The sequence below is a fragment of the Pectinophora gossypiella genome, chromosome 8, assembly GCF_024362695.1.
Source record: "Pectinophora gossypiella chromosome 8, ilPecGoss1.1, whole genome shotgun sequence".
Lineage (NCBI taxonomy): Eukaryota > Metazoa > Arthropoda > Insecta > Lepidoptera > Gelechiidae > Pectinophora > Pectinophora gossypiella.
In genome coordinates, this window is record NC_065411.1 from 14,112,415 (window position 1) to 14,130,356 (window position 17,942).

A 17,942-nucleotide genomic window follows, 5' to 3' on the forward strand; every position below is an offset into this window, starting at 1 on the left:
AGGCGAGGGCCGCGCCGTGGTGCAACCTGTTAGATAACGTGCCGAACAAACAGCGTGCACACACCCACAACAAACACACGTTAGTCAAGCCAAATAAAACGCCACGGACATTAAATCATTATACTTAAATTTATTAATAACTGGCATGCAATATTATTTAAAAATCTCATAAAACATCGAGAGATAAATTCATATGGTCTCGTTACAAAATGTTAGATTTTGCTCATTGTAGATAAGATAGATAATTTCATAATGCTGTGTTTATTCATTGCTGAGAAAACAGTTCCAAATTGATTTACTTAAAACCTGATTTTTAATAGACTTATTCATAGACAGATATAGTAAACTATAATAACATGAATATTATCGTTGAAAAAACATCAAAAAATGCAGATTGCCCGTTGTGCAATAACCTACCGCCGCAGGCGTCGCGGGCCGCCGGCGCCGGCGCGCCTGCAGTTGCCCTTACTTCATAACAATTAAACAATATTGTAGACACATGCTTAAATATACCGATGCTGCCTTATAAAAGCTTCGAATTTTAATACATTAACATTAGGTATGCCATCAATTGGATTCTTAATTAAAATACATTTAGGATTAAATTAAAATAATGTCTAAAATTAAAATCTAAATTTACCTCTCTTATGCCTTAGAGGAGTGCGGGAAATGTGAGTGTGGTTACAACAGCAGGAGAGGTGCAGGAGGGAGGGAACGCCGCGACATCCAACCGACGAACCAGAGTGTATCTAATCTACGTTATCTACCTTACGTCGAGGTAGCACCACATTCCTTCCCTGCCGACCCCACAACAGCACAAAGCCAGGTGCGGCCAGTAACAAACCCACATAAACAAGTAAGCTACGACAAGTTAAAGTAAACCATAAAAACAGCAGCAGTATTAGTTATTCCACACACTGCACTGTTAGGTGTACAAGACAAAACACAGCAAACTCAAATAAAACAGCGCCGGAGCGACCCTCGCACAAATTCAAAGCTTCAGAAGTTCCCACAAAAACTAGGAGCTTACTACTCTTCGACAATGAGAGACTTTCCAATCGACATTCCCCACGATAGATGGCGTTGTTCACTTTTAACGTGATAATTACCTATTTTCTCATTGCTAAGGTACATAATTATTCAAAAATGTAATGTAATGGCAGAAGCATATATAAAACTAATTGTTGCTTGATATTTGGATCACATTATGTATAGAATGATGTTGCAACCTATATTGGTTCTCTTTATTTTGATCACACTAATAATGGGTGGAAATTGTAATTGTACCTTGGTGTAATAAGAAGGATCATCATTTATACTCAAAACAAAGATAAAAGATGCATTTGTCTGTTATCCATGTTAGATGTTTATTAACAACGCCATTATTGTGTTTTTGGGCAACGCCGATTGGAAAATCCCTCATTGAAAATGATGCCCACTGTTGACGAAAGTCACCCTTAGACACTTCGCATAACTCTTCTTGGCGTGCGAGACAATACAGTTACAAAAATCCCAGTGACTAACCCAGCTGTTGAATTAAGATATCGTGAAATTGGTGCAAGTCAAAATTCCCTTCTAAGGTACAGACATGATTCCAAGAAGATTTATGCATTAAATTGTTAAACATAGAGCTTTCTCCCGCACTCCACGGAAACCTTACCTAAACCAAGCGTGGCGCTCGCCACTCTTAACTAATTCATGCAATAAATTAATCAACATGACAAAAAAAAATCAAATGGTTAGTGACCCCATGGACGGGCGATTGTGCAACAGAGATCTGTATCAGGATATTTGAGACACTTCATAAAATAGATCGTAAGTCATCAATTAAAGTTACGACAGATTAATAGCAAAGGGGGTTAAAATGGCCACGTCGAAGCAATTCATCTAAGAAAGCAATATTGCTATTTGACATTTGTTTGCATTGCGCACTTACCTTTATATGCGCAAATGTAAAATCGCAACATTAATTTTTTAGATGAATTGCTTCGATGTGGCCTGTTTAGCCCCCAAGATAGCCTTTGTAGACAAATAAATAGTTTTTATTCGCATGTTAGTATGAGCATGACGTCACTCTAGTATACTACCAACTTAACACGGAATGGACATGATTATCAATTGTTTTATGATAATAAGCCGTCAAATTCAATGTTACACTCAAGGGCTTATTGAAGGGCACACGACTTGTCCACAGACAAAACCGACGCACTTTGAATAGCTTCAGACAATTGGGTAGTTTCCTAGGTCAAAGATTTTTTAATGAAGAATTATGAAATTCTGATTACTAAATAAAGACAGATGTAAAGGTGACAAAAAAACTTAATTTTTCTATTTAATCTATTTAAGAAATTTTAAGAAAGAAAAATGTAATTATAAGTACGTCAGTTCGTCGCGTTTTTCTATAGCGTCACAAGTTGCTTTTCATACAAATTCCATAGTAATCTCGTGTTTTGACGATAGTATAAAGTAACTGATTTGACTAGTTGGTAACTACCCTATTCTATTCAGTGCATTCATTTAGTTGCTAATATCTTAGAGCTAGATAGCAGCATCGGCGCATGAATACGCGACCATAAGATATAAATACATAATGTCTCTTGCTTTAGCAAGATTAAAAGAAAAAGCTGAGGGGAGCGACAAAAAGCTAATCCCCAATTTAAAATTCAAGCATCTCACAGATACGATCCTAACTTCTCAAATACTCATTTCTTCGTCCAAAGGTTTCCTCTTCGATAAACACGATCATACACTCACAAAAACAAAAAATGTTAACGAAACTTTCTAACACGAAAACAAACGCTCAAAATTCTAGCTTAGAACTACTAACTACTTAGATACGTCAGATGCACAATCGCCCGAGTATGTACCGGCACGAATATTGAACGCTGGATTATTGTAACAAGGGTTAGGTTGATGAACATCGTGTGATACGTGACCACAACTTGAATGATGATAAAATCAACCCTTTGTCAGAGGGACCGCAGATATTCAGATCCTGTTTCTCCACTCAACAATAACAGGGAGGTTAGCCAACTTCCAAACGATGGCCAAAACCGACAGTGCCATGTCCCCTTATGTCAATTCTATACATTTTAATTACTTTTTTTTGACGGTACCTATCGTAGATTTGCCGCAAATGGCATTAACTACTTGCCTGGAGTGCAGAGGGCTCTCACCCGGTATAAAATTTAAGCCAACAGGCCTAAGGGTGCGAACCTTGGCTCAAGGTGTCGTCAAAAAAAAAATCTGATATATTTAACAGTTAATCGACCATAGTGGGTCGATAGCGGTAAGGGCTGAATTTTTATTACCGTCACTGTCGTTCTTCATAATCTTTGTAACTTGACTAAGGCCGCTGTCTTGATAAGGCTATCCAGAACTTACCTGGTAGAAAGTAGCACTATTACCAGGCATTTATTCGGCAAATAAGTTGTCTTATAAGTGTTGGGGCAGGTTATATCGCGTCTGGTATCTCGACACACGGGGGCTTATAACGTGAAAAAGCAGGAACAATATTTATGACAGACCGATCGTATTACATACGTCGAAAAAGACCCAAGTTGTCAATAGATCAAGCGTTCAACATCCGTGGCGGTGCGTACAGACGCCGCCCCTAGCGGCTGCGACTCACTGGTTCTTGGTGGGCTGTATGAACTCCTGCAGCGGGTGTCGCGCGGTCCACACGTTGAAGTCCCTGGCGGGCGGCGGGCGCGGCGGCGGCGCGGCGGGCGGCGCCCACACGGCGCGCTCGCCCGCCTGCAGCCCCAGCCCGCTGCTGCTCAGGCTCAGCGCGCCCATCGACGACACCAGCGACTCCATGCCGTTGGCGATACGGTTCGACCATCTAGAGAGAGTTACCAGAGTTATAGCAGATGATAGATAGGATACAGAATACAAATAACCTAAGAGACGTGGTAACCCAGTTGGTAGAACGCTTGACGGGGCGCAGGTTTAAATCCCAGCATAAGCAGCATAATCTATGATTTTCAAAATAGTTTTTCGAGTTCATATTTGGATCGTAAATGATTATCACATGCTCAGCGGTGATGGAAAACATCGTGAGGAAACCCACGTAGGTACCCGAGAAATCAGTTTCGGAGGTACGTGACCTAACCTGTATTGGGCTGGTTTTCCAATTTGACATCGCCAAAGTATACTATTATCCTTCATCCGCTAATAAGATTTTTTAAGCTTCTCCATATCAACGACAAGTCATTTAAAATAGACTTACTTTGACAGCCCAATAGTACTGCTTTTTTAAATAATAACATCAGTTATGTATGACACATTAGTGTAATGAAGCGTCGCCGTTTCAATCACATCTAGAGCGCCCGTCCCAGTCCCATTAGACGCACGTAATACGAAGCATCCAGTGATGCAATTAGCAATTGATCCCGTGCCCTCACAATATGACTTTCTCTGCAATCATTGACGTCCTTCTATGCTGTATATAGGACATCAATTTAGCAGGCCTGTGCAGCTAGGAAATACGGCTAGAGTAATGGGCACCTTTGCGCCCGGATTAGTCAGGGGCGGAACTTATAAAATAAATAAGTTGCAGATTATCTATCATTAAACTTTTCATACAATAAACCTTAAAGGATTTTATTTATTTCACCAAACGTTATTGTCGATTGACATATGTATATATTAATGTGTGTATAAATGTCGTAGGTTTTACCTAAATAAACATTTTTTTTCTATGTTATATCTGAGCTTGTACTTATGCAGTAAGAGTCCGCGAAAGCCCTTAGCGGCTTACGGCCATTAAGACTAAAGTAAGACCCAGAGGGGGTGAGGTCGGCGCCCAATACGGTTGGTGGGGCCGTTCTTATTGTTTATTCTATGCTTGTGCTGATACAAACATGACCTAGTACAGACAAGACAAAATTGAAAGGAGCAAGTGTCCGTGCTACTCACTCGGCGGCGGCGGCGGCGTTGCGCTGCGCCTCGTGGATCATGCGCAGACGGCGCGCCTGCGACCACGGCTCCAGCGTGTAGGAGGGCGCGGCGGGTGGCGGCGACGCGGCCGCGTCCTCGGGCGCGCGCGTCAGCTCCACGCCGCGCTCGGGGGTCCAGCGACCCACCTGCACGCACGCGCAACAATACTTTATTAATCCACGGATGGGTGACGCTGACGTGACGAACATAATACATATTCTAACATAGCCTCACGCCTGTATTCCCGAAGGGGTAGGCAGAAGAGGTTTATAATATACATATGTAGCGACTCCTCGCTAGCTGTGTTTCAAGTCCCTTGTAATAGGATGCTAGGCTATTACCTGGTAAAAAACTTTAATTACGGACCTCTTCACGGCAAGATTCAATAGGCACTGTCTAAGTAGGTATGTCCCATCCACGACCACAACATGGTAAGTGTACCATCAGGTGAGATAGTGGTCAACTGCTCGCCTATTTTCCAAATAAATAACTCAAAAGTCTGCAGGAATACTAAGGGGCCACCACAAGTACATCACAGTAATCCAGGTTTCACCACAATGTTTTCCTTCTCCTTCATCTTAAGAGCATGTGTGGGGCAGATGGAAACATCTCAAGACCATTAAACTGTACCAATCAATGGGTACAACACGCCGTAGGGCTATCATGGGAAAGTGTAGTTATGTAACAAAACACAGCCGTATGTACATCTTGTATTAAACGAAACTGATACGATTAATTTAATGACTACGCTCTGTGCTTACGCTTACGTAACTCTAAACTTCATTAAACAAAAGGTCAAGTTGTAAGCTTTATGCAAACGAAAATAAGTTTATGGAAGACTAACGAATATTAGTAAACCAACACTAGTTGGGGCGGAAGGCAAGAGGGAAACCACTGCCCTATTTTTCCCTAAAAAGTAGCATGGAGAATGCTACACCGACAAGGGCGTGGCTCTTAAATTAAATTAGTGATGATCGATATAAGTACGAGTGCGAATGAAAGTAACTGATGCAATCGGACCGTAGCGTAGCGATCATTTTTCGTCCCTGACAAGACAAAAGTGCTGAGTTATACATACATACATGGCGTCACGCCCATATCCTCGAAGGGGTGGCAGAGGTGTACAGTATATACACCCACTCCTTGCCAGCTATGTTTACGTCCCATGTAAACTCGTTAAACTAAGTTATAGTTTATACAAACACAAATACTATCATTTTGCCATTCTTATCTCTGGGCCTTCTCTTAATGTAGAGGCAGGGTGGAATATACTTCACGCATCCACTGCAGGTTGAAGACATACCTAGTACCTAGATCTACCTACAAGACAGGTTTAACAACTGCACGAGCAATACCTCTCGATACTGCTTCAGTAGCTGCGGCGACTGCGGCAGCGACCAGTCGACGGCGGGCCGCGCGCCGCAGCCCCAGGCCGCCGCGGCCGCCGCCACCAGCGCCTTGCGCGCCATGGCAGCGCCGCGGTGCGACTTGTACTCCACGATGGCCGCGCACGACGCGATGGAGCGCCGGATGCGCACCTCCTGCACCTCGTCCGTCAGAGCGTACAGCAGGCGGACGATCTCCGTCGATGGAGTCGTCGGCGGGATACGCGATATGAATATGCGGCAGTTGTTGATCGATGGACACACGCCTGTATGGGAGAAGTCAGCGTGTGAACATTATATCAATACAAACTCCAAAGACACACGGAAAGGAAGCGATTCTATGTAAATTTGTACACGGATATTAAAAAAACCGCCCACAGAAACTGCTTTTGTATGTCGTATCATAAGCTTAAGACTATACCTACTACACCGTATACTAGCACCGTGTCCACCCCGGCACAGGCAAAAAATATTCTTTTATGAATTTGTATGTCGCAAAGCCCGTGGCGTGCCATGCACGAACCGGCCAGAATTCCCGGCGAGAATATTTTGCCTATCTAAATCATCACATAGTGAAAACCTCGTAAGCGCATTTTAGCATAACACTATTGTTATGCCAACTGTAGACAAGTGTGTTAAGGTGATTCGTTTTCCATACAAAAGTTGATGCAGTGCTACAGGAAAACGGATAGAGGAATATTGTTACAAAACCGATAAATAGTAATATTTTGGTGTATTATTTTCGCAAACTAACAAAAATTTAGGGTCCGAATACGAGAAGTACCATATTTCAGACCCTCAATTTTGATCAATTCTACATTTGTAGTGGTGCAGATTACAGTGTATTTGCTGAGCGTGTAGTGGTGTCAATGTTAGTGTGTGTGCGTGATAGTTTTTTTTTTCTAAAGGCTTTGACTACTTGACAAGTGTAATAGAATGTCAGTGACAATTTATAAAGAGATTTTGTATGAATAAATAAAAAACTAAAAATATTACAATCTGAGAAAAGGAATATTGGAAAAATATTTTTGTTTTAACGCATATTTTTTAAACATTTTTAAATAATGGGTAAGTACCGTGTTTTAAAAGAGGACATATATTATAATAAAAAATCAATACATAAAATGACATGGCTGTATGGGCATAGTTCCCTTTGCCTTACCCTTCGGGGAAAACCAAATCAAAAAAAAAGTTGTTGCATTTGCCGGCCTAAATACACTTCTCATCAAAAAAATCGAAACACTTCCGTTTTCATTGTTTATGTCCGAATTTAACACAAAAAAGAATTCATACGATGAAAAAAAATACATAAATGTATAGCTGGCAGTTTGGCCATTACAGTAATAAGCGAAAATTCTAAATTCGAAATTAGAATTTCATTTGTTTATCTTATAAACGAAATGAATCACTGTTTTGAGACAAATGTGTGTTTAGGGTTGGAGTACATTTAGCGTTTAAAAACTAAAAATTGGCGCCTATCCTTAAACTTTTTGTTTTTTATTTCAATACTGTGACTTTGGGACGTCTGAAAAAAGGTTTTTTTTTCTAAAACGTATGGATACTTCGCCCACAGAAGCCGCCCAAGTTGTGGCATTGCTGGATTCTGGCCTTAGTCAGCGTGTTGTGGCTGCAAGATTGCATCTAAGCCTGTCATCTGTTCATAGAGTCTATAAACGTTATCGGGAGACTGGTTTGTTCACGCGCCGTTCAGGATCTGGCAGGAATTGGGTCACTTCTGAGCGAGATGATCGATTTATTGTAACAACTTCTTTAAGAAATCGACGCCTTAACGCTTTTCAACTGCAGCAGCGGCTTCGTGTTGTACGAAGGGTGGCTGTAAGTGACTCTACAATTAGAAGAAGGTTGAAGGATCGTGGACTGGTACCGCATAAGCCAGCAAATGGGCCGAAATTAACTGCAGACCATCGAAGAGCGCGCCTTAACTTTGCATGTGAGCACCTAAATTGGTCATACCTACAGTGGAGCAAAGTTCTCTTTTCTGATGAGTGTAAAATTATGCTGTATGGTAACGACGGAAGGAACAAGGTCTACAGAAGAGACGGAGAACGCTATGCACAATGCTGCATTGAAGAAAAGGTCAGCTATAGTGGCGGTTCGTGGACGGTTTGGGGAGGAATCAGCGCCGACGGTAAGACAGAGCTTGCTTTCGTGTCTGGGCCACGTCTGCCTGCACTAAACTGTCATCGGTACGTCGAAGAGTGTCTCGAGGCTCATGTGATGCCCTATGCACATTTTATTGGCAACGGCTTCATATTCATGCACGACAATGCTAGGGCTCACACCGCGGGCGTCGTACGAGATTATCTTAACGAAGTCGATATCTCTATTATGGAATGGCCAGCAAGAAGCCCGGACATGAATCCCATTGAACATCTGTGGGATGAATTAAAGAGACGAATTCGAGCAAGAGATCCTGCCCCAGAAACACTTAGCCAGCTGCAAGATGCAATCCAAGAGGAATGGGACAATATACCACAGCATGTGATCGTGACTCTCATCCGATCGATGAAGAACCGTATGGAAGCAGTAATTAGAGCTCGGGGAGGGAATACAAGTTATTAAATAAACGTTTTTTAGCTTTTTTTTTCATTTACGTGTGTTGTTTTATCCATTTCCTTTATACTCCATACGGAATAAAAATGACTCATTTAACAAAATACGAAACCTATGAAAAATTCATTTAAATTTAGAACATTAACATTAAGATTTGATAAGCTCATATTACTCACTATTAAACGACATTTAACATTTATTCCTAAATGTACACATTTTTCTGATAATCCTGACAAAACGTAAACTTGCAAGGTGTTTCGATTTTTTTGATGAGAAGTGTAGTAGTCATTTATAATTAATTGTTTTTCCATCCAACATACAGATTTATTTATATTCTCTTTGCCGCGGACTTTTTGGTGGGAACGGGAACGGGAAGGTTGCTTTCTTCATTGAATAATCTAAATAATAAATACGAAGTGGTGTTTTGTGGTTAATGATCACATTAAGTTAGTCGGAAAACATTCCCGATAGTATTATTAAATCGGAATATTCAATAAACAAAGTGTACCTATCTATTTTCGCTTTGCGCCAACAAGCCGCTTACTTCGTTTGGGGTTTGGAGTAAGAGTCTGTGTGGGGGCTTAGGTTTCATCATTTCATTAATCATCATCAAGAAAAAAAAACACAAGACATGGCTGTATGGGCATAGTTCCCTTTGCCTTGCCCTTTGGGAAAAAAAATAAGATAAATTTTGAAATTCTTATGTATAATAAACAAACATCACAGACATCATGACAGATCTAAAACTAACGAAAATCTTTTTTCTTTTTTCTATTTGACTTATTTATGAATTTTAATCAAGAAAACGTGATAATAAGTTCGACAGCAACCAGTTCAGGTCCCCGAAACAGCCCATTTCAGGCCGCGTATATATGGAAATACTACTTCAACACGTCCCAGCCTCGTCATTTTTTAACGTCCTCGTTAAAAAAAACGTCCTAACCTGAACTAATTAACCTAACAATAAACACCACGCGTAAATATAAGTCCAGAAATGCGCTGCAAGTCGTCTGGACTGGGCGCGAAAACAACATAAAATTCGATTAGCTGCTAAGTGTCCCGCATGCTATCACCAGCTGTCACTGACATACGTATGAAGTCCTGCGGATTTTATTGGAACTAAATGACAAGTCATAATAATTATATGCGGATACTGCGACATCAGCGCCGTGCTTGCGGGACGTCCTGAAGCGCTATTACATCTTTCAAACGCGATGCGTCAAAGTTTGAACCGACGCAATTTAGGAAAAATCTACCTTATTATTACTGTACTGTGATCGTTATTTGTAAAATCATACAATACATATACACAATTCTTTATACACAATATAATTATTATGACATATTGTGGACTTTCCGGTAGACCTACAAAAATGGAACAATTCAACCATACGTTGTTTTGTTATATCTCAATGGGCTCAGGCAGCGTTTTCGCCGAAAGCTCCAAGTCGGCTATATTTGTAACGATAATTATGTTTGATATTCATCATCATTTTTGAACCATTTTATACAAACAAAAAATACTTGTATAAATTATATACCCTAAAGCACGCCCATGAATCACTCTACTCATTGGTGAAAACCGTATGAAAATCCGTTCAGTAGTTTTTTAGTTAGCCGCATGTTCACTGATGCGATTAATGCCTGTTAGAATTTTACAAAATAAAAAATACGGAAATTACGGAAGGTACTTTAGTGCAAAGTACATTATTGTATTGTATAATTATAATATTACTGGTAAAAGTGATACTTTTTGAAAATTCCGTAACAAATAAACGGGTTCGCCAAATTCAATTGTAAAAAAAAATACAAAAAGTAAAAACAATTAAAACATGCACATGGGGTTTGAACCGTGAAACTTAAGAATGGCGGCGACTGCTTTACCAAATGCGCCATTTAGAAGTTAGAAGTAGACTTCAAATTATGCATCTCTTTTAATAGCTAACCTAGTTCGCATGTGTGTGTGACAGCTTCGTGTTTGTACACAAATTGAAATGACACCAACTTTTGATGCAATGTTTTAATATGATATCTGCAGTAAATACTTCAAAATTGTAGCTTAACTTAAAGATAATGTATGTAAGATTTCGCCACCTAACGTTTCACTGGGTCAGAACTCAACACTAAACGAATAAATGGAAAAAATACGAAAAATGCAGAAGTAACGCCATCTGCTGACGCAGCGTTACCTAGCTGACTGACACGCATCACCTTAAGCTCAATTTTTTTAGCTAACTTGCTAAGTTTACGCAATTTAGGCTGAAGCAGTCATTCAGTATGGTGAATACAAGGTTTTTTTCATTTAAGCATGTTTTGACCCAAAACGACGATCCAAAAAGTGTTACTACGTGCTGTACTTACCTTTTTTTTATTTTGCTCCGCACCACCCACATCCCTTGGTAGTTGCGGCTTCAGAATACATCCCGGTTAGGGACGGTACTGAAAAGTACTCTAGCCATGGAAGCGGGCAATCAATTCGCGACAACGAAACACTTCGAAACCCCGATACCGACAGCGTGGTCGACCATTTCCCTCATTCAGCGCTTATCGCTATCGACACACTAATCTAATCTAGCCTACAAAATCCCACTGCTGGGCAAAGGCCTCCCCTTCCACTGTCGATTTTTCGCGGTCCTGTGCGTACTCCGGCCAGTCCCTCCGTCAAGCGTCCAAGAAGAAAGAGATGGCGTGACAGCACGCCATCTCTTTCGAGACACACTAGGGTCGATTAATTCTTTCAAATATGATCTCCTTAGACGACGTCCGAGTCGAGGTTCGCGCCCATCTGGGCACCCTCAGGCCTGTTGTCTTAAATTTTGTACCGTGCGAGCCCTCAGCGCACGCGCGCATTTCTGCGGCCAAGTAGCGGCAAATCTACAATTATAACGTAAAAAAAATGTAAGTACTTACCCAGTTGCCAGGAAGGTCGAATCATGTAGTTGTTGAACATGCGTATGGCATTGCTCGCCTCCGCGTCTGTGGTGTACATAGCGAATGCGTACCTGCACCAAACAACCGGCTTGGATTACGACACGCGAAACTCCAAAAGTTCGCTAGTTTCTCAATCGATAAAGAATTTCCTCATATTAACGAGACATGGGTTTACTTTTAAAGTTAGCCAGGTAAACTAGCTCTAATATCGTGGTCAGCCTTGATCTAAACGGTATTAATCAACATTTGAGGCGTAAATACATGAATACTCAAACTTACGCCTGTAATCCCTAACGGAGTGGGCAGAAACAAGAATGGTCAAAGATAACTTGCAGCTACTGTTTATTTGAAGCCCAAAGATGGATATTTGATGATACTAATAGGGGGCAGCCTATCACCTATAACATTTGGGTCGTGTACTATGTTCAAGTCTACAAGATAAATTATGAAATTCTGATTACTAAATAAAGACAGATCTAACACTAACGAAATACATTATTTATTCTATTTAACTTATTTATGAATTTTAATCAAGAAAAACGTCCGACATTTTATCACGTTTTTCAAACTCACGCCCTTAACCCTAACGGGGTGGGCAGAATCACAAGTAATCAGAATTCAGACAACTTGAAGCCATTTTTGATACGAACTCCTAACATGGACATGATGCACTGTATGGCGGCAGACGGCCGACCAATCGATGGTCCCAATATGTTAGAAAGGACACACTGTCGGTTTTTAAGACATGCCCGGGAAGATGAGTAGATGAACGTGTTCTATGTTTTCTTCTTTTTGCTGGGTCCAGTGTAGATACAGGTTTTAAGTGTCAACGACGTTAAAATAATGTTTTACATGTATGTACCCAAGTTAACAGCATGATTAGAATGACCGCAGGACAGAGATATAGTACATCGTCTAGTGTGAAAGAGAAGAGAGATATGTCGCTCTAAGCGTACTACATTAAAGCGGTTATTGCCAGTGTGCGTCAAGCTAGCGGCCTCACAAAAAAAATGGGCACGAAAAAATAATTTGACCATACCAAAAAATAGTACTCTTATTGAAAAAAATAGTACCTGTTGTAAAAAAATTAGTACCATCACGGTTCTGGATTTATAGCCATGTTTTATTGCACTTGCTAGCTTGACGGTGAGCGAAATTTGGCGAGAGTTAACGACAAGGTCTTTCGCTTTGATTTAAACGCCAAAAAATAGTATCGAAATAGTACTCACCCCCTGCAAAATACCGAAAGTAGTACTTCAACGGTTCCAAAGTTATAAAGGCAGTTCTTTGATCCCGCTAGCTTGACGTTTTGAAAATACCTATTATCTGGGGAACGCTTGCATATTTCAGTATGTAACTAATGTCAATAAACTCGTATGAAATAGTACTCCCTACCATCATAATTTTGATCCGATTCTCTTTGTAGAAATGTTAAAAAATCATCATAACCTATGCCATACATTTGTTGTTGATACAGTCACGTAGACAATTACATAACCTCACAATTTATTCGTAAGTATTGCCATTTTGGAGGTCTACCCTACCATTTCTTTGCACTTCAGTGCTGCTATTACAAAAAATTCCTATTGCATACACCCATATGCACTAATTTTAATAGAAAATGGCTGCATGGGTCTAGTTCTTATCGAAAACAATCTGTGATTTTAATACATCATAATACATTTTTAATCTGCTGTTTTATTTTATAATTTATACCTTCATGTTGAATTTGTTACGGATCGAAGTGTTTGTTAATAAACAATTTGCAGTATTTGTAGAATAACTCAAAGAGTTTCAACAATGATATTACTTTCATCTAACAACCCTGGCACTTCACCAATTTTTACCCAAAAATGGGGAAAAATACTGAAATCTGACAACATTCTTGACCATGTGTAATAATTTTGTTCGCGACTGTACTCGTCTTGATAAATGTATGACATAGGTTATAATGACTTTTTGACATATTTCTACAAAGAGAATCAGGTCCAAATTATGATGGTAGGGAGTACTATTTCATACGAGTTTATTGACATTAGTTACAAACTGAAGTATGCAAGCATTCCCCAGATAATAGGTATTTTCAAAACGTCAAGCTAGCGGGATCAAAGAACTGCCTTTATAACTTTGGAACCGTTGAAGTACTACTTTCGGTATTTTGCAGGGGGTGAGTACTATTTCGATACTATTTTTTGGCGTTTAAATCAAAGCGAAAGACCTTGTCGTTAACTCTCGCCAAATTTCGCTCACCGTCAAGCTAGCAAGTGCAATAAAACATGGCTATAAATCCAGAACCGTGATGGTACTAATTTTTTTACAACAGGTACTATTTTTTTCAATAAGAGTACTATTTTTTGGTATGGTCAAATTATTTTTTCGTGCCCATTTTTTTTTTGAGGCCGCTAGCTTGACGCACACTATTGCCAGATGTGTTAAGGTCGGCTCGGCGATCGCAATCGTGTAGTCTAAAAGCAAATCGGTGGGCGTTACCGTGAGAACCACGATCTCGAGCGAGTCAAATAGTCTTATTTTCCCGTGTCGATGCGCGAGTCCGTAACCTTGACGTATCAGGCTTGGTGGATTGGTTAGTGAATAACCACCTTAATAGGGCATAATTGAATAGAATATTGTAACTTACCCTCTGTTCCAGCCAGAGAAGTTGATCATGAGGCGAAACTCGAACAGCTCGCCCGCCTGCCGGAACAACGGCACCAGCGTGTCTTCGAAGCAGTCGTGCGGAATCCTGCCGATGAATACCTACGACCAAGGATTTGCTTAGCTTATCACAGATGCTAAAATGTGGCAGTTGCGGCTTCGGAATACGTCCTGCTTATGTATCGGCGCCCGAAGGACGTAGTATACGATCCTGACGACCCGATTTACTCTAGCCGCCATAAAGGCGACTAATCAGCTCGCGACAACAAACACTTCAGGACCCCGATACCGACCCCGCCGTGAGTCGTCGACCCCGTGCGTGGTCGATTAATTCTTGTAAAGATAATTCTCTCAGACGACGCCCTGAGCCGAGGTTCTTGCCCAACAGGGCATTCTCACGCCTGTTGTCTTAAATTTTGTACCGGGTGAGAGCCTTCAGCTCCCATTTGTCCGGCCAAGTAATTAATGCCATTTGCGGCAAATCTACAATAAGTCACGTAAAAAAAGAATGCTAAAATTAGTTCCGACATCATTGCAATGGCGAGAAAGTTGTGGATTGTGGCGCAGGACCGGAAATGATGGTGCAATAGTGGGATAATGCGCTTAAATACAATTTGGGGATAAACTTTACGTTACGCGTTCCCACCTCACAGTTGAGTGAACGCGAAAAACTAAGTAGGTAGATAAGTATAAGTGAGTACCTACCTATTTACTAAGACATGTAAATGACATGATAAGAAAATCTTATAACAGCTTAGGCTTAGGCACCTATTTATCCTACAGAGACTCATTCTAAATGGTGGTTGTAATATCAATTACACGTTCGAATTCGCCCTGCGCCTGACCTGACCTCTGTATCTGTATGTGTGCCAGTCATTCACCTGTTTTATTAAGATCATTGTCATTAGTACCTACCTAATGCTCAAGAGCCGCTGACACCCATAAAACGGCAGTATCGTTTTAATGCCACCCATAAATTGACGGCCGACTTGTGGGTCATACAAGTGGTAAACGCTGTATTTTACAGGCTGTCCAGTGTATTCCCTCCATGTGTGTGTGAACTACTGACATGGCGCATAGCGTCAACAACAGCACTAAATAACCCCAATTACGGCCTCCGTGGTCCAGTGGTTGAACGTTGGGCTCACGATCCGGAGGCCCCTGGTTCGAATCCCGGTGAGGACATATCACAAAAATCACTTTGTGATCCCTAGTTTGGTTAGGACATTACAGGCTGATCACCTGATTGTCAAGATGATCCGTGCTTCGGAAGGCACGTTAAGCCGTTAGTCCCGGTTACTACTTACTGACGTAAGTATGTACCTAGTCGTTACATGAGCCATGTCAAAGGCCTTTGGCGGCTCAGTAATAACCTTGACACCAGGGTAGATGAGATTGGTATTCCACCTCACAACACACACGATAAGAACCATCTGTTTTTTGTAGATTTTCCGCATAAATAGGGAGCGCTGAGGAGTCCTACCCGGTACAAAATTGAAGACAACAGGGCTGAGAGTACCGAGTTGGGCGCGAATCTCCCCTCAGCGCGTCGCCTGAGAGGGAAAAACCCCGTTCGAAATGTTGTATAACGGTCACTAATCGAATCCGCCTGAAACTCTTGTTGATCGGATTCCGATCATAGCTTATGCTCAGAACGCCGCGCACCGGCGTCATTATGGTACCAGATAAAAGGTAGGTGCGCTAGAGCCCTTTTATGTAGGCACCTACGCATCGCATGTAGGTAGGTAGGTACTCCACCATAATGGTAAGAGTGAATAGGCATTTTTAGGTAAGCATATGTCTGTCCCATCCTTGGCCACATCGTCACTTACGTACCTAGGTAGGTACCTACCTACCATCAGGTAAGATTGTGGTAATGTAAGAATGAAAATAGAAAATAGATAGGTACCTATTGGCGAAAGGGTCACACACCAACTGAAATTGTAGGTAGGTAGGTATCACTATTTCATCCAGGGGCTCGTTTAATAAACTTACAATTGTAAAATACAACGACAATTTGGTGTTCATTACGTAGCTAATATGAAACTGCAAAATATTCGTGATCACACACTCCGCAATGTACATCAAATTGTCATTGTAATTTACAATTGTAAGTTTTATTAAACAGGCCCCTGGTCAGTCAGTCTGACATGAGAATGAAGGTGTAGGTAACCCACTATTTTGATGCCACTGCCACTAACTAAAGCTAAACTGATGATGAAGCCTGGCTCTATAACGTGTTTAGCAACTAGTCCATAGGCAGGTAGCTATCTAGTGCCAATGTCCTTTACGGAAACATGGTCTGCGACCGCGCGTTGTCGCCATCGGTTGTAGACCGCGTGCTTCGCAATTGCACCTTTGGTTTGCAGCAGGGGGCCTCATGCCCTATGCTTACCGACACTCGAAAGTACAGATTCGAAAGAGTTCGATGCCTACTGAAGGAGACCAAGTAAATAGGCAGGCATGGGCGAATTGTGCCTTGTACAGTCGCACGTGGAATGGGGACCGCGACCGTGTAAGACGTGACGACGGGGTTACGTCGCTACGACGCGAGAGGAAATAGGTACCCTGTCAAAAATGAAATCCAAAACCTACAGCAAGAAATCATATAGATTTCCGTAGAAATACCTATTGCGGACTTCCGAATAACCACCCCCTCCTTCAAATAAAGGTAGGTAGGTAAGTGCATACATGAACTAACACCCGTAACCCTTAATGGGGTGGGCAGAGCTGCTAGTAGGTAGGTAGGTTAATTAATTGAAACCACCTATGTTACACAAAGTTCTAAGATAGATAGGTGCCTTACCTACCTAATATGATAACAGCTCCTGTTCCTGATCATGACCATAAATGATCCCGAAAGAATCCTATGTGCTAATTTGTTAAGAAGTGCCTATTACTGTAATAGAATAGCAATAGAATGAAGACCAAATGAGCAGAAATCTTGAGCATAACGGGCACCGCCTATGTTTAATGTAGTCTATACAAAAAAGCTTACCTCACAATTCCTCGAAGGTTCTGGTCCTGTCCACGCATGAGGAGCCTTCCTATAAATTCGTTGTCCGTTTATTTGTGTAAGAGTATAAGATGTATTATTTTCTGTTAGAGATAATAATCGGGTCGATAATTCATACTGATTCACTTCACTAGAAGAATAATGCTTAACAGGTGGCATTTTAGCCAATATAAATTTTTATCTTATAATAATAATATCCTCGAAAATATTTCACTACGCGTCACGCTTCCTGCGTGGACTTCAAAAAAAGAAAGAAATGAAAAAAGAAAATGGCGATTTGTAAACAAAATGGAGGCTACGCTGACCTTGAAAATTATCGTTGATACTCTTTTTATACTATTTTATTTATTTTTACTATTATACACGTAGAGTTCACAATAAAAATTAATAATCAATTAATATACGCTATACATAACAACAATAATTGAACTCTTTCAGTC

At 40.9% G+C, this 17,942-nt stretch overlaps 1 protein-coding gene across 1 annotated transcript; it reads right to left on the reverse strand.

Moving 5' to 3' along the window:
• Positions 1-3,627: 3,627 nt before the first annotated feature.
• LOC126369160 (probable RNA-binding protein 46) lies at positions 3,628-17,661 on the reverse strand. Its single transcript, XM_050013454.1, has 6 exons — positions 17,485-17,661; positions 14,470-14,588; positions 11,811-11,902; positions 6,297-6,592; positions 4,921-5,087; positions 3,628-3,844 (listed from the first exon to the last, which is right to left on the reverse strand). The coding sequence occupies exons 1-6, from the start codon at positions 17,659-17,661 to the stop codon at positions 3,628-3,630; spliced, it is 1,068 nt and encodes a 355-aa protein (XP_049869411.1).
• Between the last annotated feature and the right edge of the window lie 281 nt (positions 17,662-17,942).

Excerpts from the sequence above, each read along its gene's own strand:
- LOC126369160 (XM_050013454.1), bottom strand. The coding sequence starts at position 17,661 with ATGCCACCTGTTAAGCATTATTCTTCTAGTGAAGTGAATCAGTATGAA. Across the intron at positions 14,589-17,484 it reads AACCTTCGAGGAATTGTGAG|GTATTCATCGGCAGGATTCC; the intron begins GTAAGCTTTTTT and ends CCTTGGTCGTAG. Across the intron at positions 3,845-4,920 it reads AACGCCGCCGCCGCCGCCGA|ATGGTCGAACCGTATCGCCA; the intron begins GTGAGTAGCACG and ends AACTCTCTCTAG.